The sequence below is a fragment of the Pyrus communis genome, chromosome 11 (genome assembly GCF_041283825.1).
Source record: "Pyrus communis isolate YQ-2024b chromosome 11, ASM4128382v1, whole genome shotgun sequence".
NCBI lineage: Eukaryota > Viridiplantae > Streptophyta > Magnoliopsida > Rosales > Rosaceae > Pyrus > Pyrus communis.
This window is the reverse complement of record NC_142575.1, coordinates 10,099,297-10,125,755: the sequence shown is the minus strand read 5'-3', so window position 1 is coordinate 10,125,755 and position 26,459 is coordinate 10,099,297. Positions and strand designations below refer to the sequence as shown.

At 36.8% G+C, this 26,459-nt stretch overlaps 2 protein-coding genes and 1 pseudogene across 4 annotated transcripts; all 3 read left to right on the top strand.

Moving 5' to 3' along the window:
• The first annotated feature begins 832 nt into the window (after positions 1–832).
• LOC137743801 (uncharacterized) lies at positions 833–6,457 on the top strand. Of its 2 annotated transcripts, none has more exons than XM_068483739.2 (15): positions 833–977; positions 1,329–1,489; positions 1,619–1,727; positions 1,805–1,924; positions 2,195–2,299; positions 2,648–2,731; positions 2,822–2,937; positions 3,103–3,204; positions 3,318–3,431; positions 3,558–3,614; positions 3,993–4,059; positions 4,210–4,263; positions 4,958–5,032; positions 5,615–5,650; positions 5,984–6,457. In XM_068483739.2, exons 2-15 carry the CDS (start codon positions 1,470–1,472, stop codon positions 6,074–6,076), a joined length of 1,152 nt encoding a protein of 383 aa, XP_068339840.2. In that variant the 5' UTR covers positions 833–977; positions 1,329–1,469; the 3' UTR covers positions 6,077–6,457. The 2 variants fall into 2 exon arrangements, with proteins under 2 accessions (XP_068339840.2, XP_088536076.1); XM_088679950.1 differs by having other exon boundaries at positions 877–977; positions 5,615–5,662.
• Positions 6,458–7,386: 929 nt separating this feature from the next.
• On the top strand, positions 7,387–14,880 carry LOC137743062 (putative polygalacturonase; annotated as a pseudogene).
• Positions 14,881–20,643: 5,763 nt separating this feature from the next.
• Positions 20,644–23,692, top strand: LOC137743905 (UDP-xylose transporter 1). Of its 2 annotated transcripts, none has more exons than XM_088679037.1 (7): positions 20,644–20,930; positions 21,467–21,590; positions 21,674–21,858; positions 21,953–22,020; positions 22,135–22,267; positions 22,420–22,581; positions 23,082–23,692. In XM_088679037.1, exons 2-7 carry the CDS (start codon positions 21,470–21,472, stop codon positions 23,442–23,444), a joined length of 1,032 nt encoding a protein of 343 aa, XP_088535163.1. In that variant the 5' UTR covers positions 20,644–20,930; positions 21,467–21,469; the 3' UTR covers positions 23,445–23,692. The 2 variants fall into 2 exon arrangements, with proteins under 2 accessions (XP_088535163.1, XP_088535162.1); XM_088679036.1 differs by having other exon boundaries at positions 21,447–21,590.
• Positions 23,693–26,459: the final 2,767 nt, after the last annotated feature.

Here is a 26,459-nt window from a genome sequence, read left to right as displayed (position 1 = left end):
TAAAATAAAAATTGAAATAGTTGTCGTAGAGACTTTCATTACATAAGCCAGCCTAATTAGTTTCTTCCCTAATGCGCCACCAAAAAGCCAAGGTCGACATTACGTCTAATGAACATAATGACTGCGCCTACGTTACAATTTGAACACATACATAGTTTTATTTACGATTTAGAGAATGAAATAAAATAAAATAAAAACGTCTTGATTAATGAATGCATTGAATAGGAAAATAAAAATGAATGACATTAATGAAAATTTGCAAGTATGTCTATTTGTGTCCAAATAGATTTGAGTGTAGACATTGGAAATTTGACATGTTCATCGTATTTTGGAAAGTGTACACCTAAATTGTCATCTAAAATCACGTAGGTGGCACGCATAGAAGCAGAGTATAAATAAAATCCCTGTGTATATTTAACCAAAAAAATTGAAATAATTCTAGTAGAGACTTTCATTACATGAGCCAACCTAATTAGTTTGTGCCCTAATGTGCCACTACGTCTGATGACCATAATGAATGCGCCTACGTTACAATTTGAACACAATGCATTGTTTTGGCTTACGATTTAGAGAATGAAATTAATAAAAATGTCTCGATTCATGAATGCATGGAAAAGGAAAATAAAAAGGAATGAAATTAATGAAAATTTGCAAGTATTTTACTAATTGTATTTGTGTCCAATTAGATTTGACACAGAGAATCCATAGAAATGGAAACGTGACATGTCATCGTATTTTGGGAAGTGTACACCTAAATTGTAATGTAAAATAACGTACGTGGCACGCATAGAAGCAGAGTTTAATAAAATTCCATGTACGTTTATCAAAGCTGGAGGAGCAAAGCGGGCAAACAAATTGATCAAAACCAACAACTGTAGCCGTGGAAGTGCTGCAAACGCTGTGCCACTGCATTCTCTCTCTCTCTCTCTCTCTCTCTCTCTCTCTCTGTGTCTCCGATACGATCTCCGGCCACCGCCGTAATCTCCAAACCCTAGAATCTCCGCAATGCCGTTCATGTTTTTTAAATATTTTTATTCCCAGTTTTCTGATCGTCAAACGAATAGAAAATGTGAATTTTCATTTTCGGGTTTTTTCCATTTTTGTTTCGTTTCATAACGTTCATATGCTGAAATTGAATTTTGTTATTTAATCGAACGTTGGGATCATATGATATGAACTAATTTTAAATAAATTATGGGTTTGATGAAGAATGTGAAATGTGATATGAGAAATGAGCAGGGGAGAATTATGGTTTTGATTTTTTTTTTTTTTTTTCGTCAATTAATTATGGTATTGATTTGGCTGTGGTTTTGATGTTGATTGTTTAGGAGTGTAAGTTTGGGGATTTGTAGTTTGATAGAAGATTGTGGGACTGAAGAAGAATGCAATATTGGATTGAGAAGTTGCTGAATCAATTGAGTATTTTCTGGGAGTAAGCTTTTGAGTTGAGTCTCAGAGACAACACCATAATGGGCACTGTACACCGCAGGTACGTGCGTATTATCATGATGATCCCGAATACCCGATGCCTCATAAGATTGTTACATTTTCCTCAGTTCATCATTAGTTTTGTTTTTCTGAATTTGTTTGATTTTATTTTTTTTTTTTAATTTTTCAGCGGGGTTAAAAAATCAAATGACAGTGCCAGGCTTATTTTCACTACAAGTTTGGGAGTTGTCTTTGGATTTTTCCTTGGTGTATCATTACCGTCAGTTTCTTTAAACAAGGTATATCGGCCTTCATCAGTATGTGCTTATATCGAATTGGCCATGTATATGTATGTGATTCGTTTTGAATTTCACAGATTAGGTTACCTTCAAGCCTTATAACATCTCTTGATGTAGCCTTCACCCAATTGCGTAGACCTAATACTCCCCCTTCAAGCAAGAGTCTTGAAGATGAAGGATCAGAGGGTGTCCCTAAGGTACTTATTCTACTTGTTGTACAAGATATTTCGCAATTGTGGCAATTCAATTTTAAATTTGGTGACCGAATCCGTGGTTTTGCATAATTTTGTCTATAATCCTACATTAATTAGTTCCCAAAATGTTTAGGATGTGGTGTAGCCTGGGATTCCAGACCGCCATGGTCATAAACATTTATTCATAGTGCTAGCTAGTTTTTCACCCATAATTCATGTCCATCACATTCCAAGTAATAGTCCTTTCATATCCTTTTGTTAATTTTCTGACAGATATATGTTCCAACAAACCCGCGTGGTGCGGAAACACTACCTCCAGGAATTATTGTTCCTAAATCTGATCTTTATATCCGGAGATTGTGGGGTGAACCCGGTGAGGTATGATATCTGATAGGCATAGTGAAAGTAACTGTACTGCACATATTTTAATTTTCAAAACATTATTAATTTTATTATTTATGGTGTATCCACATTTCTGAATGAGTTAGGATCCGAGGGTTTTGGTTTAAGTAGAAAGGGCGGATTATGGAGATGGGTATTGTAAGGAAAGATTAGTTGGAGGAATATTGTGGAAATTTCTAGTCAAACTTTGTCTGTATGCAAAGCACGATCTTGCAGTAGTAGTCTTACTCTTACATGCCATCTTCGAGGCCGCTATGTATTTTGCATGTTGCTTAATAAACTTGGTCTGAAAAATGCTTATAATGACGTTCTTGAACTCTGCAGGATCTGAAAGTAACGCCAAAGTATTTGGTATCATTTACTGTTGGTATAAATCAGAAAAAGAATATTGATGCAGCGGTTAAAAAGGTTGAAAAATCTGTTATCTCCTTTCTTTTTTTTCTCTTAATTATTGATTTGATGTTCAAAAATACTGAGGTTCGTTCTTACATTTGGTAGTTCTCCGAGAACTTCACAATATTGCTCTTTCACTATGATGGCCGGACTAGTGAGTGGGAGGAGTTTGAGTGGTCAAAGAGGGCAATTCATGTTAGTGTGAAGAGGCAAGCAAAATGGTAAGTCTCAATGGTGCTTTTCATAGTTTAAAGTTCTCATTGTGTGGCTTTTTTCAACTAACAAGCTTTTTAAAATTTAAACTAGTTGTCTTTTTCTTCTTATTGCATTGTCATTTAGAAATGGATCTTTTGCAGCCAGTTGTCATACTTTCCATTGCTTTGTAGGTGGTACGCAAAGAGATTTTTGCATCCTGATATCGTATCAGCTTATGAATATATTTTCATTTGGGATGAAGACTTGGGAGTAGAACATTTCAATGGAGAGAAGTAAGTTGCATGTCTTTCATCAAACATGGTTTCTCGTCTTACTTTATCCATTCATTTCTTCTTCTCATTCCCTTTTACCTTATTCTCCAACTCATATTCCGTGTGATTACCAGATATATACAGTTGGTCAAGAAATATGGTTTGGAGATCTCTCAACCTGGTCTTGAGCCCAATAATGGACTGACGTGGGAGATGACAAAGAGGAGAGGTGACAGAGAAGTTCACAAGTACGCTCTTTCTCCTCTTTCACTCAATGCCCCTTGCCCCCTATACACTGACACTCAAATCACCATGCAGCTATAAATGTTCCATGTATTGGAAATTAATTTCCTTGTGTCTGGATTGATAAACAGGGATACTGAAGAGAAACCAGGCTGGTGTAGTGACCCACTTCTTCCTCCTTGTGCTGCGTATGATCTCTCTCGCTCTCTCTCTAGCACGATTTTCTATGGACATGTATGTTGTTATGAGCATGCATATGGGTCTAACTGTCTAAGATTGTGTGAGTTTTCCTGCTTTCAAACAATATGCATACATCTTGGGTGCTTCTAGAAAAAATTTAAAATAACATGGTCAAACATGAGCTGTATTCGGTCTAAGTGTTTACTAAGTTGTTCAGAGGGCATGCTTGTTATTATGGTTATACTTTTCGCAAGATTGAATAAACAACTCTAGCTTGAAGGAAGATTCAGTAGCTGGAAAAGGAGGGCGTTTGTTTTCTTTTAGTACTGGTCTCAGTTATAGTCAGAATGATTCTAACAGATTGACAATTCCATCTGAGTGTTCAGATTTGTGGAAATAATGGCCCCTGTCTTTTCTCGGGAAGCTTGGCGTTGTGCATGGCATATGATTCAGGTATGGTGTATCGTTGTAATTTCTGGCTGGCTATTGATGTAGTCATTTACAACATCTTGCGGATGATATAATCTTCCATTTTGAAGGATTTTTTTTTTCTTTTTAAACTTCCCTGCAATGATAATAAAATGCTTTGTTGTGTTCTTGTAGAATGATTTAGTGCATGGATGGGGATTGGATTTTGCTCTCAGAAGATGTGTAGAGGTTAGCAGTTTCTGCATTTTATTGTTCCTCTCCTTCGTATTTTCTTCCTAGGGTTTTTGCTGCTATGTGATTTTCCTTATATTGCTGGTTGTGTTTCAATTGCACACTTCCAAACCTGCATTTGATGATGCCTCTCACAGTTCCATTTAGTTGTCCTTTTATTGCCCCCTCCATTTTTACTAGCTGAAAAATACTTTAAGAAAAGACTTTTAAAACTTTGTTAGTGATACTTATTTCTTTTGCATGAAAGTTCAGAGGTAATTTCGTTTAATATCTGCAGAGGATTTCCATAAACGAAAAATCACGTACTGAGATTAAGGTGCCAAAAGACTCAAAACCAAGGAACGTGTAAATAGGTGCCAACTTCATTCCAATCCAAGTGATAAAAAATTAAATGCATAAAGTACAAGTATGAAACTTTAGTCAATAGGATTATGCCTAACCTCTTTGTTGGATAGATCATTGACGAGTTCTGCTCTCGATATGAGTGCCTGCGATTTACGAACATATTTATTAACATGTGTTTGAGATGTGGTATCTATTTCTGGAATGCAATTCATATGGAGTAGTAAAAGTAGGTATGAGATAGCCTGTACCATTCTTGAAGCGTTGCAATTGCTAGATAAGCTAGGCTTCTCTATTCTTAAAAAAAACCCTAATACTTTTGTTTTCTATGCTTTTTTTGTCTCACCAGCCTGCACATGAAAAGATTGGTGTAGTTGATTCACAGTGGATTATTCATCAAGTAATTCCTTCTCTTGGGGGCCAGGTGAGTCATCGTTGGTATCTTTTCTAGATAGAGAATCCATGCATGTATCGGCACATTTATATGCATATCGTACATGGACTATGACCAAAACAAAACTCATACATAGACATCTCCCTTTCCTGTATAGGGTACAGTAATAGTTAAACAATGCGTACATCTTGCTTTGCTTAAGTGTTTAGAATATTATATGAAACATGAAACATGAAACGGTTGATATTTGGTTAGTCTTTTATCTTATATAAGGATTGATAGAGGTGTTGATCGGGAAGCATATTAATAGTTTCATGTTTTTTGATGCGATGGTTGCTTTTTTTTTTTTTTTTTTTTGTCAAAGCTTTTGACGCGATGGTGTTAGCACTCTGTCTGATGTGAGGTTATAATTGATAAGTTTTCTACTTTTAAATTGGTAACAAGCAATTTTCTACCTTGAAAGGCCATTAGCACAGCTGCACAAGAAGGAAGTTATCATATCATTTTGTAGCTACTTGTTTTGTTGCTGTCGTGAATTGTATTAAACCCTTATTTCATTGCTGTAATAAAATAACCTGTTGATCTTGATCCTTCTTAAATCATCATGTTCAGGGAAATCAGGAGGATGGAAAAGCTCCATGGGAAGGGGTACGTGATATGGTAAAATAAGATATCGTACTTTCTTTTTCTCTTATTGCCTTTTAACTTTAGAAGTTTAGCTACCATCTCGATTAATTTCGATAATTTTTTCATGGTTGTGACCATTTAGACTATAATATCCCATGATTTATTGGCTTCCTTTCAATGTATTTACTGGATTAGTAAATCATGCTTTTCCATACTTTCTTCTGCCTTCAAATCCTTACATTCATAATTGTTGGGGGAAAACTGCATAAACCTATTGTGTTCATTCATATGTCATTCAATGATATTTCCGTGATTGTGATTTACTGGTTACTTTTCTTTCCTGGTTCCTTGCAGGTGAGAACAAGGTGCAAAAATGAGTGGGCTGAATTTCAGGCTCGCCTCCTTGGCGCAGACCAGGCATACCTTGCTCAGAAAGGAAGGGGGTAAATATACGCTTATCCCGTTAAACAAAAGCCTTTACCCCCACCCCCACACATCCCTCTGTCTCATTTTGTACATGTTTTCGATCGGCCGCAAAGGAGGGAGGGGAGGGTGTCGGAAGAGTCCAATTCCTATCGTAATGTTTTCTCCCTTTGCTGACATGTATCTTAAACGTCGCTAGTTTTATCAGAGAAGAGAGAAGTTTACCGTCTGAGATCGATTGAGTCAAGTTTCTACCTTGTTCTTTTTCACCAAGGTACAGAAAATTTACCGTACCAGTTTCTTTCACCAAGGGAATTGTGGCCTGGGAAGGGAGTTGCATTCCAATTCTGTATGGATTCTGAAATTAAACTATTTATATACAGTACAGCACATGAATGCCATCAATTCCTCTGCGGCTGCTTGTTGGTTTTGCTTCTTCTCTAAACTGTCACTGGGTTAAAAGGCTGATTCATATGGTAGCGATACGAAACGCGTGTTAAAGAAGATCTAAACTATTATTTAGATATGTTTACGAGTTCGGAGATCAAATGATTAAGCTTTGGTTCATCAAACGATTTATTAAAATCGATTTTAAGGTCTAACTAGCGAACAAGAACTTTTATTCTGGGTGCAAATCGAAAGGAAAGCGTAAAATTTTCAAAGTGTGAAACTCTGAGTGAATTTAAAATAAATTTGTTTGCAGAAAGTAATCGAACAGCTTTAATATTTTTGAACATCTTATATAGAACAATGCTACTGAAGAATCGAAATTACAACCTCTATATAAAATTTAGTTACAGATTTTCAATGCCATCAGCTAATTTGTAATATATCCATGATCTCTCCTCAGCTAATCATCAGTTGTTTCTCTTCTTCTTCCCGCCACTTCTGTCATTCTTCCGCAGCCGGCAAATCACAAAAGGAAAATCGTAGCGATCCTTTGAGGCCGTTTGATCACTGCCGTCAGCACCAACAAGCAGACTATATTCATCTAAAATCCACCCTCCGTGCTGCTCCGACCCTCGATTCTCGTACAGGAACATTTTCTTCCTCCCCATAGGATTAGGGTGTCTGTTCTCATTGTAAACCAGCTTAGTGGGTTGTTTTTGGTTCCAAATGCCTTCCCCAATGTTGCGACGGATGCGCAAACCAGTCGGGGGTAACCTCTCGAGCTCGCAGAAGAAATACAAGTCTTGATTAAAGTGGTCATCTCCTCCATATTCTTCCCAAATCTCCCATGGTTCTTTGAAGTCAAAGAGGTCCTCCTCATGCACATACTCGTTGTATGGCTGCAGTAACAGCTCACGCTTAACCCCCATCCTGTAAAGAAAGGAATGGATGATCTCTTGGTCGGTGGGTTGGAAGCAGAAAGTATAAGGCACAAGGGGCACAAGGGGTCCGGCCATTGCAAACACAAAAAGGAAAGTGAAGTACGTGCGTGGTTCTTGTTTCTGTATATGTTTGCTTAAGTTCTGATGGGAAGAGAGAGCAAGAGACTAGTGATATTTATAAGCGAGTAGGCGTAGGAGTGGCCGAGTAGGAGTAGGAGTAGGAGTAGGAGTAGGAGTAGGAATAGTATTATCCTATTATGATTAGGAATAGGACGGAGGGTTAGTGAGTTACTTGGAGAGCAAGGAATTGGAAGTAACTAGGGTTTTGGAATTTGAACTTAATAAGAATCTCTCCTGGTCGAATCAGGAAAGCTTAATTATTAGTGAAGTTATTTTTTATTTTTTTGTCAAACGATAGAAAATTAATAAAGTAGGATCCTCTGCTTGTTTTCACGTGGCCGCGAAGGAGATTTGCATTGTGCAGCTTATATATAGATTTCTGTTTTTGCACCTTTACATGTTAATTACTAACATCGAATAATACCAAAAAAATTGTATGAACGTAGAAAACCGATTTCGGGCACAGTCGAGTACTCTGCCATTAACTGTAGAAAGCATAGTGCTCTTTTGACTGATTTTGGTGCCGTTGGCGATGGAAAAACTTCCAACACAAAGGCCTTCAAGGCGGCCATTGATCATTTAAGCCAGTTTTGCATCTGACAGTGGACCGCAGCGTATTGTACCACCGGGGAGGTGGCTCACTGGAGCTTCAACCTCACCAGCCACTTTACCCTCTTCCTCCATACCGTTTATTCTTGCAACTCAGGTCTGAATTTCTTGCCCATTTTTGTGTGATTTCTTCATTTTTTTTTTCTTCTTATTTTGTATATTTCCGTGTTTGTTTGGTTATATATTGTTAACATCATACGATCAAATTGTTGGGGCTTAAAAAGACTTCACTACTTTGGAGACGTTTATCTCACAAAGAAGAATGTAATGCAGCGGAATTGATATGCAAGAGAATGAAAAAATACTCAAAGTATTATACAAGATTTTTATTCACTCACAAACTTAGTACAGGAGGAAACACTCAAACACTCCTAGAAGCTTTGTTGCTTCTTCTCACTTCTCACTTGGCACTCTCACTTCTCAATACTTGCTCTCTTGGTTGTTACATCACATAGCTTAGCACCTCACCTATTTATAGGCAAGGTTTGCCAACTTTGGCATTGCTAGAACTTTCTAGCTAATGCTTAACAACCACACATTTTGACAAGATTCAAGATCTTTCTACAAAAAGCCGTAGATATTTATGCATGCATTCCACCAACTTGAACTTTGCTAGAACTCTCTAGCATGTGCATGGATCTTTCTTTGTGTATGGACCGGATCAATTGTCTTGGGCCATGACAAGATTACAATTCAAATCCCCCCTTAATCTTGTCTTGTGACGCCGATTGAGTTCCTCAGTGTGATAAAGTCTTCTTGTTTGAGTGCCTTAGTGAATATGTCCATAATTTGGTCTTGAGACTTCACGTATTCCACTTGCACATCCTTTCTTGCAATGCACTCTCTTATGTAGTGATAATGAGTATCTATGTGCTTGCTCCTGTCATGGAACACTGGATTCTTTGCTAGAGCTATTACAGACTTATTGTCGACATAGATCTCTGTTGGTTGTTCTTGTGGCATGCTTAATTCTTTCAGCAACTTTCTGAGCTAGATTGCATGACAAACACATGAGGTAACAGCTACGTATTCAGCTTCGTAGGTAGAGAGAGTGACAATCGGTTGCTTCTTCGACATCCATATGAATGCAGTGTCTCCCATGAAGAACACAAATCTAGTAGTGCTTTTTTTATCATTGGAATCTCTTGCCTAATCACTGGCGTGCTTATGGGCTTGCAGTCGTCCATTTTGAACATTTTCAGTATCTCCTTTGTATAGCTTTCTTGGGAGATGAAAATGACTTCTTCGTTCTGCTTGACTTCAATGCTTAGGTAGTATGTCATCAGCCCGATGTCGGTCATCTCGAATTCTTTCGTCATCACTCTCTTGAACTTTTCAAACATGTTTGGATTATTTCCTGTGAAGATTAGATCATCCACATATAAGCACACAATCAGAATATCTTCATCTTTGACTTTGACGTAGAGAGCATGTTCATGAGGGCACTTGATGAAGTTGTTCTCCTGAAAGTACTTGTCAATGCGACTATTCCATGCTCGTGGCGCTTGTTTTAACCCTTAAAGGGCTTTTTTCAGCTTCAGAACTTTGTCTTCATGCCCTTTGATTTCATAGCCTGACAGTTGATGAATGTAGACTTTTTCTTCAAGGACTCCATTTAGGAAAGCGGACTTCACAGCCATTTGTTGAATCTTCCATTTGTTTTGAGCTGCCAAAGAAATTAGTAATCGTATCATTTCCAAACGAGTAACGGGTGCAAATAACTCATCATAGTCAATTCCAGCTCTTTGACTATAGCTCTTCGCCACTAGTCTCGCCTTGTATCTTTCGACCTCTCCGTTGGCATTTTTCTTTGTCTTGATTCCGATGGCTTTGTGTCCTTTTGGAAGAATAGCAAGTTCCCATGTATCATTTTTCTGGATTGCTTCGATTTCTTCATCCATTACTTTCCTCCACTTAGTACCTTGCAGTGCTTATTAGAAGTCAACTGGTTCACAATCAGCAAAGAGATAGAAAAGTGTAGGATTATGAAGTCTTTCCGCTACCTCATAAAGGTCTCATATACTTCTTGTGCGTGGTACTTCTCTTTCATTTAATCTCCCACTTGACGATGCTAATGCTGGTGAATTGCCATGATTGGTTGATGTTGGTGAAGCAAGTAGAGTAGTGGATTCTTGTCAAACCTCTTTTACTTGTGTCATCATCCCTTGTTCATTCTCTTCTTCAAACTGAGGAAAGAATCTGAGATCACTTGCATGAGAGCCAAAATCTCATTCTCATTTCTTCATCGAACGTCACGTCTCGACTAATCACCATCTTCCCATTGTTCAGATTATACAGCTTATAGCCTTTTGAATTTGAAACATATCCGATAAAGATGAACTTCTCACTTTTGTTGTCGAGTTTGGTTCTCTTCTCGTCTGGTACTTGTACATGGGCTATGCTTCCAAAAACTCTTTGATCAGAGATACTTGGTTTTGTTCCACTTCATGCTTCTTGTGAAGTCTTTCCCCACACACTTCTTGTTGAAGACTTATTGGATAGGTAGACAGCACATGCTACAGGTTCTACCCACAACTCCTTAGGCAATCTCTTGCTTTTGAGCATGCTTCAAGCCATGTCGAGGATAGTTTGATTTTTTTCTTTCCGCCACACCATTTTGTTGAAGGGATCTTAGAACTGTCAAAGGTCGACGAATTCCATTTACTTCATAAAATTCATGAAATTCCTTTGAAGTGAATTCTCCTCCTCGATCAGATCTCATGGCTTTGATCTTGCAACCACTCTCTTGTTCTACAGCGGTTTTGAACTTCTTGAATGCTCCAAAGACTTTTGATTTCTGCTTCAAGAAATACACCTAGGTTTTCCTTAAAAAATCATCAATGAAGAGAATGAAACAATTATTTTTACCCAAAGAGCTTGGTTTTATTGGACCGCACATATCGGTGTGAATGAGCTCGAGTGGCTTCTGGGTTCTTGTGGTCGACTCCTTTGGAAAGCTTTTCCTGAATTGTTTCCCAAGTAAACATCATTCGCAAGCTTGATCAGGGTGACTGATGCATGGTAAGCCTCTCACTATCTCCTTCTTAAACAATAACTCCAGCCCCTTAAAATTAAGATGCCCAAAACGAAGATGCCACAGCTAGGATATGTCTTTGTAACATATCTTAAGACATTTTGCAACATCGTTTTGAATGTTCATGGGAAACATCCTATTCTTTGACATTTTTACCTTGGCAATTAATCTTCCTTTGTCATCTCTAAGAAAAAGGCTATAATTTTTCATGTGAATATCATAACCTTTTTCTAAAAGTTAACCCAAACTCAAAATGTTGCTTTTCATATTGGGCACGTAGTAAACATTTGAAATTACTTGGTGACCGCCATTTTTTAGGGGAATAAGGATGTTACCTTTTCCTTTTACTGGTATTTTGGATTCTTCTCCAAAAGAAACGTTGCCACTCATCGATTCATTGAGCTTTACGAACATGCTTCTTCTTCTGCACACGTGGTTGCTGGCGCCGATGTCAAGGTACCATGTATAGTCTTGGTCTCCATCATTGTTCTTGCATGCTAGTAGCACAATGTCATTCGCTTCTCTCTCTTCTTTCACATAATTGACCTTCTCATCAGGTCTATTGCTTGGAGCCCTACATTCCCAAGCATAATGCCTAAACTTTTGACAATTGTAGCATTGAACTTGAGATTTTTCATACCTCAAGTTTGAGCGTCCTCTTCCACGACCTTTCGTTGAGCTTTCTCCTCTTTCGTAGTTGCTATGGTTGTTAAAGTTCCAACCACGTCCACGTCCATATCCACACCCACGTCCGTGACCTTGGCCACAAATTCTTTCGTATTGGCTTCTCTCACTGTCGAAGCTTCCTTCTTTCTTCTTTGGCTAAACTTGCGTCTTGAGGAGCTGCTCATCATTCCCTTGCCTTTTCTTATGTTTCTCTTCATATGCTTGTAGCGAACCCATTAATTGCTCTATACTAATTTCTTCCAAGTTTTTAGTTTCTTCAATCGTCACGACAATGTGCTCAAATTTAGGGTCCAACGAGCCTAATATCTTCTCCATAATTCTAACATCTTCCAATTTTTCACTGTTTCTTTTAAGTGATTAGAAACAGCTAAGACTCTTAAGAAATAATCAAAGATTGATTCAAACCTTTTCATTTGTAGAGATTCGAACTCACCTCTTAATACTTGAAGACAAACCTTTTTCACTTGTTTAGCTCCTTTGTAAAAGGTTTGAAGCTTCCCCATGCTTGCTTGGCAGAAGTTGCACTCGAGACCTTCTCAAAGCCATTGTCATCTAATGCTTGGTAGATAAGGTAGAAAGCCTTCTTGTCTCTCTTTCTTGAATCTTTCAAACTCTCCTTTTGGGGTTGGGACAGAGTAGCCTCATCTTTTGGCTCAGTGTAGCCTTTCTCCATGACTTCCCATACATCATGTGCTCCCAAAAGGGCCTTCATTTTGATACTCCAATTATCGAAGTTGTTGTTGTCGAGCACTGGAACTTGGAAGGCTGCCATAGCGTTGCTAGCCATAGCTCTGATACCACTTTGTTGGGGCTTAAAAAGACTTCACTACTTTAGAGATGTTTATCTCACAAAGAAGAGCGGAATTGATAGGCAAGAGAAAGAAAGAATACTCAAAGTATTACACAACATTTTTATTCACTCACAAACTTAGTACAAGAGGAAACACTCAAATACTCTTAGAAGCCTTGTTGCTTCTTCTCACTTCTCACTTGGCACTCTCACTTCTCACTACTTGCTCTCGTGGTTGTTACATCACATAGCTTAGCACCTCACCTATTTATAGGCAAGGTTTGCGAACTTTGGCATTGCTAGAACTTTCTAGCTAATGCCTAACAACCACACATTTTTACAAGATTCTAGATCTTTCTACAAAAAGCCTTAGTTATTTATGCATGCTTTCCATCAACTTGAACTTTGCTAGAACTCTGTAGCATGTGCATGGATCTTTCTTTGTGTATGGGCCAGATCAATTGTCTTGAGCCAAGACAAGATTACAATTCAACACAAATTTCATGCTTTTTATGCGATATTTTATATATATATATATATATATATATTATACGTACAATGCTTAATCACCATTATATCATAGAATTAGCTTACAACTTAGTTCGATTGTAATTACAAATTTACAACCAATTAAGCATATATTTAAGTAACAAATACCTGAATGCATAACGCAAGTATGTGGACATGCTATGTATATATTGTGAGTTGTGATGATGAAGTTAAATGAAACAGAAGCATATCAACGTAATATGGTCTATATATAATTGGAAAACGTATGGTGATTAGACAATTGTGTAATCAATTTTTCTTCAAATCTGAATTATTAGATTGTAATCTTCCTTGATTTCCTTTCTTTCTATCATACCACCTTTTTCATATAAATTTATGAACTATTTACTATTTACCTTTCTTTATTGAGCTTATTATTTTCCCATCCTAATGAACAGGATGAGTCAGAGTGGCCTCTTCTTCCAGTACTGCCTTCATATGGGAGAGGCAGAGATGCTCCTGGTGGAAGGTTCAGCAGTCATCTTCGGAACAAACCTCACCGATGTGAATTAAGGGTAATAACGGCACAATTGACGGCCAAGGTGTTTCTTGGTGGGAAAATTTCCGCAAGGGTTAACTGAACAACACCCGACCATACATGATTGAGATTATGTACTCTAGTCAGATCTAAATTTCCAATCTTACTCTCCTTCGTGGTTTGTCCATCCCATTTACAGCAGGTTTGACCATTTTTCTAACTAATCCACATAATCAGTCACATCAGCACATGATATTACGTGAGAGTGTGTCCGGCACACTGAAATATTTCCACTATACATAATGTGGCTGACATTGTGGTTTTTATCTTTCAGCAATACAATAATCCAAGGGCTAACAATCCTTGCTCCAATTGACTCTCCCAACACAGATGGTATAGACCCAGGTTGGTTAAGTTGCTTACACTTTGTTCTAGCTCTTGGTCATTAGTTTTTAATTGAAAATTAGACATAGTTAAATAACTATATATCTATCTACAATCCTTTTGTTTGGCTTCCTTTTTAGATTCTTGTTCACAAACTAGAATCGAGGACTGCTGCATAGTCTAGGGAGATGACTGCATAGCAGTAAAGAGTGGATGGGACGAATACAGAATCAAAGTTGGTATCCCAACGGAGCACCTTGTGATCAGAAGATTCACCTGCATTTCACCTGACAGTGCTACCATTGCTCTAGGCAATGAAATGTCCGGTGGAATCAGAGACGTCAGAGCTGAGGACATCACAGCCATTGACACTTAATCAAGTGTAAGGATAAAAACTGCAATAGGAAGAGGAGCTTATGTCGAAGATTTCCATGTAAGAAGGATAACCCTGAAGTCTATGAAGTATGTTTTTTGTATGACTGGCTCTTACGGGTCACACCCAGATCCCGGTTTCAATCCTAAAGCATTGCCTTTGATTACAAACATCAACTACAAACAAGTTGTGGCTCAGAATGTCACTTATTCGGCGAGACTGGAGGGAATTCCTAATGATATCCTTTCAAGGGGATATGCATTTCTAATGTGACAATCACTCTGACTGAGAAGCCAAAGAAATTGCAATGGAACTGCACTGATGTTCAGGGAATTATAGGCAATGTGACTCCAAGGGCGGGCAATTTGTTGCCGGAGAAGCAAGAAGTAGTTGATTGTGCTTTCCCTGATGATAGGTTGGCAATTGAGGATGTTAAGTTAGTGACTTGTTCTGCAAGTACCCCCTTATTCTGAGAGTTTTTATTATGAGTTTTTTTCTTCTTTTTTTTTCTTTTTAACATGTACTTCCATCATTGCGGATATGGTGACGGGTAGGTCTAAAGTTTATGCTTTGTGTTTGAAACACTACTATTAATTAAAATCAATTTCAAGGTTTAACTAGCGAATAAGAACCTTTATATATTATGGATGTACATTTATATGGAAAACTAAGAAATTAAGAGTAAATTTAACTGGAACAGAAAGAGTATCTAAACGCATAGAAAATATCACTTCCATTAAGTTCCAAGTTATGACAACTGTTAAGTGTTTTAGTGACATTCTTGGTCATAATTTTTTTTAATGGCATGGACAAATCTCATAATTTCCAAACCTACGTGGATTTCTTCCCATTGAATACCTGTTGATGGAAATCAAAAGTACTACTTCGAAACCTAAACTTCTCTTTCTTCTGAAAGTGCAGAGTTAGGGTTGCAGACCTAAGACAACAATCTTGGTGCCATGGGATGGAGATTTCTTGTCGAAGGGAGGATGGGACCACGTTACAATAAGTAAACTTTATCTCACATCTGTTTGGAGTGTGGGTGGTTTGTGAGATACTGCTGTTGTTCTCATCACATTTTGCGTCTGCATGCTGCTTATCAATCTGTGCCTGCTCTAGAGAATTGGCTTGTAATCCTGTTGTTTTGGATTCATTGTAACTGGTTCTGTATAACCTAAGTCCTATAGATATGTAATTATTGCATCAATAGTTTTGTAAATTATAAATACCAACCGGTCTTCAAATAATCCATGATCAACTAGCACAGGCTCCACAATGCTTCAAATTATGTTGGAACTCAGGTAGCAGCCTTGGAATTGAATTGATTCATTCAATTTAAGCACGGTTTGCATAGCCATTGATTTAGTTCCCTTAAAATGTGTGCTTTTGTTTTAGGCAAGCCAAGCTTCAGGATTCCCAATTGCTTTTTTAAAGACAAAAGGTGCTGTTATCGAGGGAAAAAAGAGCCGAGAGGGCTTAATGGCCCCAATAAAGTGTAGTTGCATTTGAGTTTATGGCATGTGTTTTTGACATTTTGTTTACTATTTCTCTAAGGCCAATAGTAGGCAATGTTTTTCGAATGTAACCAACCTATTGGCATGCACTTATTTTGTTTACTTTGAATATACTGAGCTTGAATGTATGACTTTGGTAAACTACACTTCAAATAATTTAAGATAATTAACCATTTTAGAATTATATCTACTCTTCTTTGTTTTCAATTTTTTTTTCTTTTTTTTTTTTGAAATAGTTTTGTACATAGCTATATTGATATTGTTTAACAAGACATGGGGATGATGCCACCATAACGGGAGACTAAAAGTTGACAAGAATTTTCTCTTGTTTGGGAGGGAGGGAAGGGCGAGAAAAGAGGAATTTTAGAAGGTTGGGATTAATTTGATCATGAATGCCACATCATTAAAAGTTGCTTCGTGAGATTTGTCCACGTCATTTAAAAAAAATGACAATGAATGCCACGTAGGCACTTGACAGTTCTCCTAACTTCAGACCTAACATAAGAAATATTTCCTATATGTGGGATACTCTTTTAGAATGTTTATAAAGGTTGGGACTGATTTGGAATCACACCAAAAGGTCGAGGGGTTTTACATACTATATCCATTTTTAATTTTACAATTGTTAGGGGAGAGGAAGAGCTTGAAATTATTATAATAATTTAGATAAGTGGAGTTTTGAACCCAGAACTCATAGATAAAAAAACTCAACACTCTATCCACTCAGATATTGAACCACGTGAAATATACTACATATAATAATACTACTAAAGAAACAAAACTACCACATCTATCAAAAATTTTGTTACAGATTTTCAATGTTATCAGTTAATTTGTATCTTAATGCATGATCTATCCTCAGTTAACCAATTGTTTCTCTTCTTCCTGCCACTTTCGACCGGCAAATCACAAAAGGAAAATCATGGCGATCCTTTGAGGCCTTTTGAGCACGGCCTTCGGCACCAACAAGCAAAGATTACTTCAATCTTCAAAGATGGGTTGCAACCTTAGAAAACTTTGGATTTGGATCTGAAGTTGCAATTGCTCAAAATTGCAGACTTTGCGTCTCTAAGACTGTAAGACAAAAACCCCAAATTTGGGGCCAAACCTCTCCAATTGATGTATTTTGGGGTGGCTATTATGGGATTTTGGGTTTGGGTTGGGAATCTGGGTCTCCTCCCTCAATGGCTGGCGCATGCTTAGGGTTTTGATCTAGTGTGACGCACCCAGCTGTTTCTAACGATTTTGATCCAACGGTTCAAATCTTACTTAATTAATTTTAATGTAAAAAACAACAACACTCAAATTTACATCCAATGGACAAAATAATATTTTTAATTTATCCAAATCAGTTCCAACTTCAAACCTCTATAAATACCTATTTATTTATTCACTAATTTATAAATTTTCTCAACAATTTTTTTTTCGGAAATTTGATTTTTTTTTTTTTACATCAAAAGTTTGTAAAAATAAAACAAGATAGATTATACAAAAACTAATTTCAAAATTATTAGCAAAAAAATTCAATGAAATACAAAAGTGTAATAAATTATAAAGTTGGAGGTGAAAATTATGGATCACTTACTGTTGGAGGAAAAAACTATTTAACCTTATACGTATAGATGAATAGTTGAATATACGAGGTTAAATTTTAGGATTTCCCACCCTTGAATTAGAGCTAGCCTAATGATATCCATAATTTATAAAACGAGATGAAAAGAGTGAAAAGTGGTGTTGCACTAGAATCATCTGAGACCCGCAACGGCGAACGGAGGAAGAGGTGTTCACTGGAATGGGTATAGAACCCGATAGAATTATGGGATTTATTATATAATATATTTTATTTCGCCTGTGTTTTAATGGACTTAACAATGTTAATTCTCTATTAGTCCAAGACAAGTGTCGCAAAATTAACAAGAAGACATGAAAAGAACATGTATTTTAAGGACAGCAGACCTTCGACCCAAACCCCCCAACCATAGCACGTTGCACACAATATGCACCACCATGAGCAACCATCAAACTCAACCCTACTAATATAAAAGGGTATGCCTTCAACCATGGGAAGTAATGGTTTCCTCGGCCAAAAAATTCTGAACTCTTGAATTCTCATCCATCTTCTAAACCTTGCCTCACACCATACCGGTGTGTTGAGTTCTTTTCTTGATTGCGAGGACAATAACAAAATGACTCTATTTTTGTGAGGATTCTATTACCTATAGTCACACATTATATTTAAACTCAAACCCTCATGAAACAAAGTTGAAGTTGAACACGCCACTAATCAAATGGCCATTGACATCTTAACACATTTTCTTAGTCAATGTTTTACTTAGGAAGTTGGTGACCCTAAAAATTACAAAGCCTATGTGGCGCGCAGGCCGAGTAACTAATAAGCTAACTACGTCATTCGGCTGAATGCGGAGCGTGCCAACTCGTCGGCCGAGCTCAGCCGAGGAGTAAAATTTGTAGATATTGCATTGAGCGCGTTGCTGACTTTTTTATCTTGCGACTGCGGCCGAGGAAGGAACAAATCTCGACCTTTGGATTCTCGAGCCTGAAGACAAGGATGCTAGTTCTGCGAAGTTCACAAATCGTCAGCGCCGGATTCGGTCACAGTGATTATATTCGTGAGAGTATAAGCACGTCCAATCGACACCAAAATGTACGGACACAAGTATTCAAAGGTGATGTATGTCTTAATGGTGAATGTGGTTCGGCTGTCAGAATGCCGAACTCTGAAACTCACTTATGAGTATCCAATCATAAAATCACTCAGCGTTCAATGCGTCGAATGTCATAACTCGTAACACCCTACTTCGTCGAGAAGGCTAATAAGATGACCTCTGCCAATAAGGATTTAGAAACCCTTCTCGACCGAGACTTGGATAGGTAACCAGTCGACCTCGACGCTATGCTGTTTATCCAAACTAAAGGTGCTCCTCGATCGGCTGATTCTACGGCAACAGTGTTGTTTATCCAAACTGAAGGTGTTCGCCGGTTGCCTTCACAGTGTTGTTTATCCAAACTAAAGATGTGTCGGCGGGAAAAAGAAAATAAAAAATCTCAAGATGTTTGAGAGGTTTTGCGCAAAGCAATTGTGTGTTGAATAGGCGGTCCTTCAATTGTTGCATGATGTCTTGTATTTATAGCACCAAATCCTCCTTGAGATCGAGTCAAAATCATATATGGATTGGGACTTCTTGTTCTGTTCCAACTCTACTTCAACCAATCCTACCCCTTTTAGGACTTTGAACTTACCTCCTTTTTAAGGCTATATTCATTGTTGGTCAATAATCCAAATTGCAGTAGGACTTCTTCGACCTCCTTGCTCATCCGAACTACTTCTTCTTGCGATAGGACTCACCCATCCTTGCTGAATGGCCCGGGATCACGAGGCAACCCATAGTATATTTGAAACAGCTTTGGGCCGAGCATAAACCTACACTCGGCCCAACAATATTATTTTGGGCCCAAACAGAAGTATACGTTCTAGCTACAATATGATGCTACATTGAGCTAGATGATCAGAAGACAGCACTTAACACTAGCTAAGATTCAAGACTGCAGTACCACGCATATGCATATGACTTTCATATTCATGAAATAAAATGCTTATCACCCCAAAACCCGCATGATGTTTTAAGATTTTGAAAGGTAGGTTTATTTGTCCATTCATATGCATGCCTTAGTGTGTGATGCTATAAAAAGGGGCGAACGATGGGCCAATATTTTCTTTTCTTTACACAAAGTATTTGGAGTAGAACTAAAGTTTCTTCTTCCACCAAACACTAATTGAGGTTGAGAGTGCCAAACAATTTGCTTGCAATTGCAGGTACCTCACCCTCATAAAAGAAACGTTTCAACTCACCGTCCTGGCTTGTTTGCCAAGACTTTAATAATATTTTTCCACCATTGTCATTGGTGTGCAAAGAAGTTTATAAAAGAAAATCAATTTGGTCTAAAACACCCTTTCCCTCCCACCAAATACATACACGATCCGTCAATCGCCAATAAAAAGGTCAAAAAGAATTGACCATGGTAATTTTTGGACTTACGTCATGCCAAAATTCACATGAATTCGATCAATGAGCAAAAGAGATTTTTAGGTTTATTTTTTTTGTCAAAAATGGGATTTTTAATTTGGTTAAAAAATGTTTTTTTTTAATTAAATTATTCAAATTTCTTGACCAGGAATATAATGAATCCTATTCATGACGTTTGAGTTAAAAATCATCTACACATATGTAAAACAAATTACATAAGAAATATGAAACACGGTCACATTCTATGGTGAACAAAATTTCATATGTTCATCAAAGACTCTTTTCAACTCACTTTCCAATTAGGATGGGGAAGGTTCATTTTGGAAATTCATATTAATATCAGGTTGACATCTTAACGGTCGTTTTTATTTGACTGTCTGTCGCAAGGTTTGCTTATAGTTGCCGTTAACTTGCTTCTGGATAAACAGGAAAGGAGCATGTTATAAATGGAGTTTTAACGAAACACTTCCGTATTGTTCACTTTTAACGAAAAATCACATTTTTACCTTTTTCTGATACTATTCACTGCACATTTATTTGTCATTTTTCATTAAAACTAAAAAAAAATTAGAATTTTCGTTAGTTTTCCTTATAAATAAAAGATCCCAATATTGTTTTAAATTTAACGACGTTTGGCACCAACGACAAAAGTCATCTAAAATAAAAAGGGTGCAAAACCTTTGCATTCTTATAAAAATCCAATTATTGCCACGACAATACTATTCTATCTCTCTTTTTCTCTCTCTTTTCCTTTCTCTCTGAGTTCGTGGTTCAATTAAAGCTTGGTCGTTCATATCCAACTCCACCATCAGTTTGTAAAGCTAGGGTTACATATATATGTTTCATTAGCAACTCATAATTGGCACATTTGATCATCTCAAGAGGTTGACCAGTAACCTTGATCACATTTGTTGCAATTGGTTTTCTTTGCTGAGGTTTCTGGGGCTCTTAGACTTCCATCAGGTTTTCTGGTTTCATTAGCAACTCATATCGTCTTTTTTTCTTTTTCCTTATCATATTCTAATCCATTTTTTACTCATAATAGTCAAAGAAGGAACTCTTATGGTCGTTTTCATGTTATGATCTCATTAGTTCTACATCTTCTTTTTTTTTTGTTTGACCAAGTGATATTACTGCATATAATTCAGAAGTGTGATGAAGATGATGGTGTAAATTAACCAAGTTGATCAATATTAAATTAAGAAGGTAGCTAAAGCTTACCAATTAGTATTATCATTAAATTTACCGTTTACCAATTAGTATTGTCATTAGACCGTGTAGGTTGGCAAGTCATACATTGTATTAAAATTTCCTCATTAGCGTACTTTAGAAATGATAAGTTTCCAGCAACCGTTCATAAGTTATCTAAATTTCAATTGCAAGCAGCACTTGACATAGTTTGGAAAAACATATCATAATACTGGTACGTAATTAGTTCTCAAAACTATATTATAATCCTCTTTTTCTTTTTCATGATACAATATACATCATCACTGAAGATCATGGGAGAGATGGCTGGATTCCAATTGGGCGTTATTGGTGCACTGTTTCTTTCAGTGGCATCGTCTGTCTCTATTGTTATATGCAACAAAGCTTTGATGAGCAATCTCGGCTTCCCTTTTGGTAATAAATCAATTTTTCTTTTCTCATTTGATAATAAACTAAAATTTTCTTTTGTCATTTCAATTTTTTTTTTCTTTTTGTAGCAACAACGCTTACCAGTTGGCATCTGATGGTAACATTTGGCACCCTTCATGCGGCACAACGTCTTAAATTTTTCGAGAGTAAGTCAATTGACATGAAGACTGTCATGCTCTTTGGCATTCTTAATGGTGTTTCCATTGGATTGCTAAACTTGAGCCTCGGATTCAATTCCATTGGATTCTACCAGGTAATTTAATTTAGTTTTAATTGCAGGTCACCTCGAGTGTCATATGTTCTCCACAATTGTCTTTGTTATAATATTTTGGATTCTGTTTTTGCAGATGACCAAGCTTGCAATTATACCCTTTACTGTGTTATTGGAAACTCTTTTCCTTAAAAAGCAATTCAGGTATAATGCATTTTTAAATGGAAGTTCCACAAGTTTATATGTATGTATATATATATATATATATATATATATTTCAAAATTAGTAACCCTTTTACTTTTATCTAATTATTGCAGCCAGAAGATCAAGTTTTCTCTCTTTTTATTAGTTGTTGGAGTTGGAATTGCCTCAGTGACAGACCTCCAGCTCAATTTTGTTGGAACGATTCTCTCTCTTCTAGCCATCGTAACAACCTGTGTTGGACAAATTGTATCCTTCGGATTCTTTATTTTATTTTATTGCATATCATTTTTTATTTTTTATTTTCCAACTACCATCTCTTTTCAAAGTCTCTTTTGGGCAGGTCATCTGGCTCAGTTGCTTGTAGAACAAGTTAATTCTTAACTAAGTTTCCAATTTAGCTAACAAACACAATACAGAAAAGGCTCAATGTCTCCTCTACTCAGCTTCTCTACCAATCAGCCCCTTTTCAAGCAGCTATTCTTTTTGTATCAGGCCCTGTGGTGGACCAGTTCCTTACCAAGCAAAATGTTTTTGCCCATAAATACTCTTCTATAGTATTGGTAGGTACATTCTCCTTTACATATATTAATTGCAATTTATATTCCATGATTGATTTCAATTAAACATAGTAACTCTTCTTATTTGTAATCTGGCAACGGCAACATAGATAATATGTCAAATTGATTAATATAAGAGGAATTATGATTATGATTGATAATGTGGCAACATATATATAACATGTTAAGGCTGCTTAAGAAGAAAATGAGCTAATGAAATATGTTCACAATAATGGTTCTAACTGATATAAAATATGACACCGTAACATGTCAACCTATTTAACAAGAGAAGTTGCTCATCTAGATGATAAAAATACATACGATTGAATGTTCTCTTGATAGACTGTTTGATATATTACGTTATCATCAAACAACCAAAATACATTACTGATCAGGTGGATTCTTATTTTAATATGTGGCTTCAGATTCATATAGTTATAAAATTGACAAGAATATATTATTCTCACATATTTTTCCATTATTTTTGGTTTTTTTGTGTGCAGGTATTCATCATACTTTCATGCCTGATAGCTGTGTCTGTGAACTTCAGCACCTTCTTAGTAATTGGCAAGACATCCCCAGTTACATATCAAGTGCTAGGTCATCTCAAGACATGCCTTGTTCTAGGGTTTGGCTACACATTACTTCATGACCCCTTCACTGAGAGGAATATAATTGGAATTCTGGTTGCCATTTTTGGGATGGGATTGTATTCATATTTTTGTGCCCAGGAAAACAAGAAGAAACAAGCTGGTGGTGACCTCTCATTGGGATCTCCGACTAAAGGAAAGGATGGCACTCCACTTTCGAGCCAAGATAATGATACCCATGAGGTTAAGAAATCAACTAAGAACTCTCTTGTTTGATTGATAAGAGTTTTAGATCATATGATTTCATGCATGTGTATTATTGCACTCTGAATTTTCAGTCTTATTAAAGTAAGACATTTTGATTGGTGTAAATGGTTTTTCTCTTTACTTTTTTGGGTCAGAAAAGGGGATGGGCAAAGACCCAAACCCTTGTCATTGGTGTAAGGTAAAGTGCTCTGCCTCTGAGGTGGAAACCCATCAGTTGTTCTATTCTTTGAATTAATAAGTTTACCCTTTACATATCATTTTTTTTCTTCTTCTGTTTTTGTCTCTTATTTTTTTACTTATAATGTGTTTTGGGAAATAGTTTTCGCAGGTCCTTCAATTCTGATTTTTTTAAATCAAACACGTATAGCTTTAAGACTTTTGATCAAATATTCTTTTACTAATTTTTAATTAAAAAATATGTTCTTTGTTATATTCAATTTACCAATTAATTCACAAATTAATTAATATCACAAAACTACTAAAACTCCTCAACAAGACTCACTCGGATTCATCGGCCTTGGGGATGATTGCAGAGGATGTGCTACAAATTGCTCCTGTTTTTTCATATTTGAAGCTTAATTTTGGTCCTCGTTTGTGTAATGGGATTGCTCATTATTTAGCTAAGTTTGCTTTGTCTTTTAATAATGCACTAGTTTGGACTAAGAAGCCTCCTAATCTTATTCAGGAGCTTCTTCTTCAAGACATATGTAACCCTCACTGAGTTTGCTTCAATATAATCGTTTTCTTTCGAAAAAAAAAAAAAAAAAATCTTATCTTATAAAAATTTGTTTCAAAAGAAATTTTTACTCAAATAAAAAAGTTTAAAATTCTAAAAAATACAACAAAGATTCTATTCACATCTAATTACAAGAAATGATATATGCACGCACATATATCTAAATATAACATTCCCAATACCAAATTATTGGTACGTTATATAATATTCCTAAGTTGAGTACGTATTTGTATTTTAGTATGTTATAAAATATTAATTTAGGTGTTGTAGACATAATTTACTGAACAATTATGGAGGCTATAGAGAAAGGGGTGCGGCAATAGTAGAGAGAAGAAAGATGTGTAATTGTGAGGTGTGTTCTATTCCACCCCATTATGCCTTTATTTATAGTAGTAAGGAAGGTTAATTCCTTACCCTTTGAGGATTACAACCCTAATAGGATATTAACTACTAAAGGGAATATTCAAAGATATCCATAGATACATTACGATTTACACAATCACATTCCTAATCTAATAGAACTACAACACTCCCTCTTGAGTGTGTAAATGCTCAAACAATGGCCCATCAGGTCTTCAGCGATGAAGTAAGTACAGTTGATGAAGTCATCGACACAATGAGCGAATGCAAGTCTCAGATCAATGGAAGAATGCATGAAAAGTAAAACTCACAAAACCTCGCTATGGTAAAACCCAAGGTGGGAGAAAACCTCATAGACTAAGGAGAAAAGTGAGAAGTTGCATTATGTCAAAACTATACGTCTTTTGGACGCAAGTAGAAGAGCTCACAAGGGTATGATCAACCCAGGATGGGTACCTCGTCAAAACCTAGTTAGGTAGCAAAAACCCGAAGGGAAAAATGCTCCTAATCGTAAGGAAAAAGAGTACATTAAGATCAAGTGAGTATACTTCTGGATACTCCCCCTGAGTTTGACAGAACTTCCAAATGAGAACTACAAGCATTGCATATGAATAGTTAAGTATACCAATTCCACAGGCAAGCTTCTGGAAGGTTGACTTCGACAGTGACATCGTGTAGAGGTCAACAAGGTTGTCTGGGATCGACTTGCATGACTTCAATCTCTTGATGCTTTGATGATGTAGATGTAGACGCAATATGTCTTTAGTGTTGACTTCGTTGATGTATCAAGTCTTGGTCAAGTGGATACATGCGACTTAGTCTTCACGGATCGTTGTTGGGACTCAACAATGGATGAAAACAGTAAGTACTTCGAATATGCTCAACAAGAACTCCTAATCATGTCTCACGTATGGCGTAGTGAAGTAAGGTGAGTTTTGGAACGATTCAAAAATTTCGCAACTAAGGTCATATCATGGACTTCCAAGATATTACGATATCCCTAACGGTAAAGACATAACCATTCGGGGATGTGCCTTGTGCGGGTTTGATAAGTAACCCGCGTCAACATAACAAACAAAGCAAGTATCATTCTAAGGATTAGGAGGGTCAGATCCGCTCGAGATGCATTGGGATTTACGCAAATTTGTAGTACCTTCAGGGAACATCTTTAATACCAATTTAATGGTTCTGTGTAGGCGCGGTGTTGCATCTTTACCAATAGATCAACAGCGAAAAAGATGTCATATCTAATGCAATGAGCTAAGTACAACGAAGCACAAAGTTGAACATAGATATGGAATTTCGGATTCCATAACCTCTTCAAATGTCTCATTTGCATATAACGTATAGACGATCACAGGTATACTCAAAGGTAACACATTCAGGGTGTAGTTCGACTCGTAAACCAAAGTACTGTCAAAACAACACTTAAACTTCAGGTCAAGGCATAAACAAGTTTTCCCAAGATCCTTCATCTCAAATTCCGTCTTCAAGTGCGAGGTAGTTTTCTCAAACTCTTCCAAAGTCTTAGTGAGATTCATGTCATTGACATAAACTGTAACTCTAGCAATTCGGAATAAGACTTCATAGTTTAACACGCAAGGGCATTCATTTACATCCATGACAGATCAAATAATCACTTAGACGGGTATACCACATCCGTCGGATTGATTCAATCCATAAGTGAACGCCTCAAATGAGTTAAGAGAGTGTTCCATGGTTTGGAACTATTTGAACCAGTCTATATAATTCTTCGAGAACTTACATGTAAATCTCCATATTTATATCCCCATGGAGAAAACACTAAACACATTTCATAATGCTGTTATCAATCACAGAATGTTTGAGAGAAACCTTGCACTGTAAAGCATACATCATATTGCACTATTTCATTCATCTCATAACATTTTCTTTCCCACTTGTAACAC

Bases quoted from the DNA above. Each gene is read 5' to 3' on its own strand.
- LOC137743905 (XM_088679037.1), top strand. From the start codon at position 21,470: ATGGGAGAGATGGCTGGATTCCAATTGGGCGTTATTGGTGCACTGTTT. The intron at 21,591-21,673 runs GTAATAAATCAA...TTCTTTTTGTAG, and splicing joins CAATCTCGGCTTCCCTTTTG to CAACAACGCTTACCAGTTGG. The intron at 22,582-23,081 runs GTAGGTACATTC...TTTTGTGTGCAG, and splicing joins AATACTCTTCTATAGTATTG to GTATTCATCATACTTTCATG.
- LOC137743801 (XM_088679950.1), top strand. From the start codon at position 1,470: ATGGGCACTGTACACCGCAG. The intron at 2,938-3,102 runs GTAAGTCTCAAT...ATTGCTTTGTAG, and splicing joins GTGAAGAGGCAAGCAAAATG to GTGGTACGCAAAGAGATTTT. The intron at 4,060-4,209 runs GTATGGTGTATC...GTGTTCTTGTAG, and splicing joins GTGCATGGCATATGATTCAG to AATGATTTAGTGCATGGATG.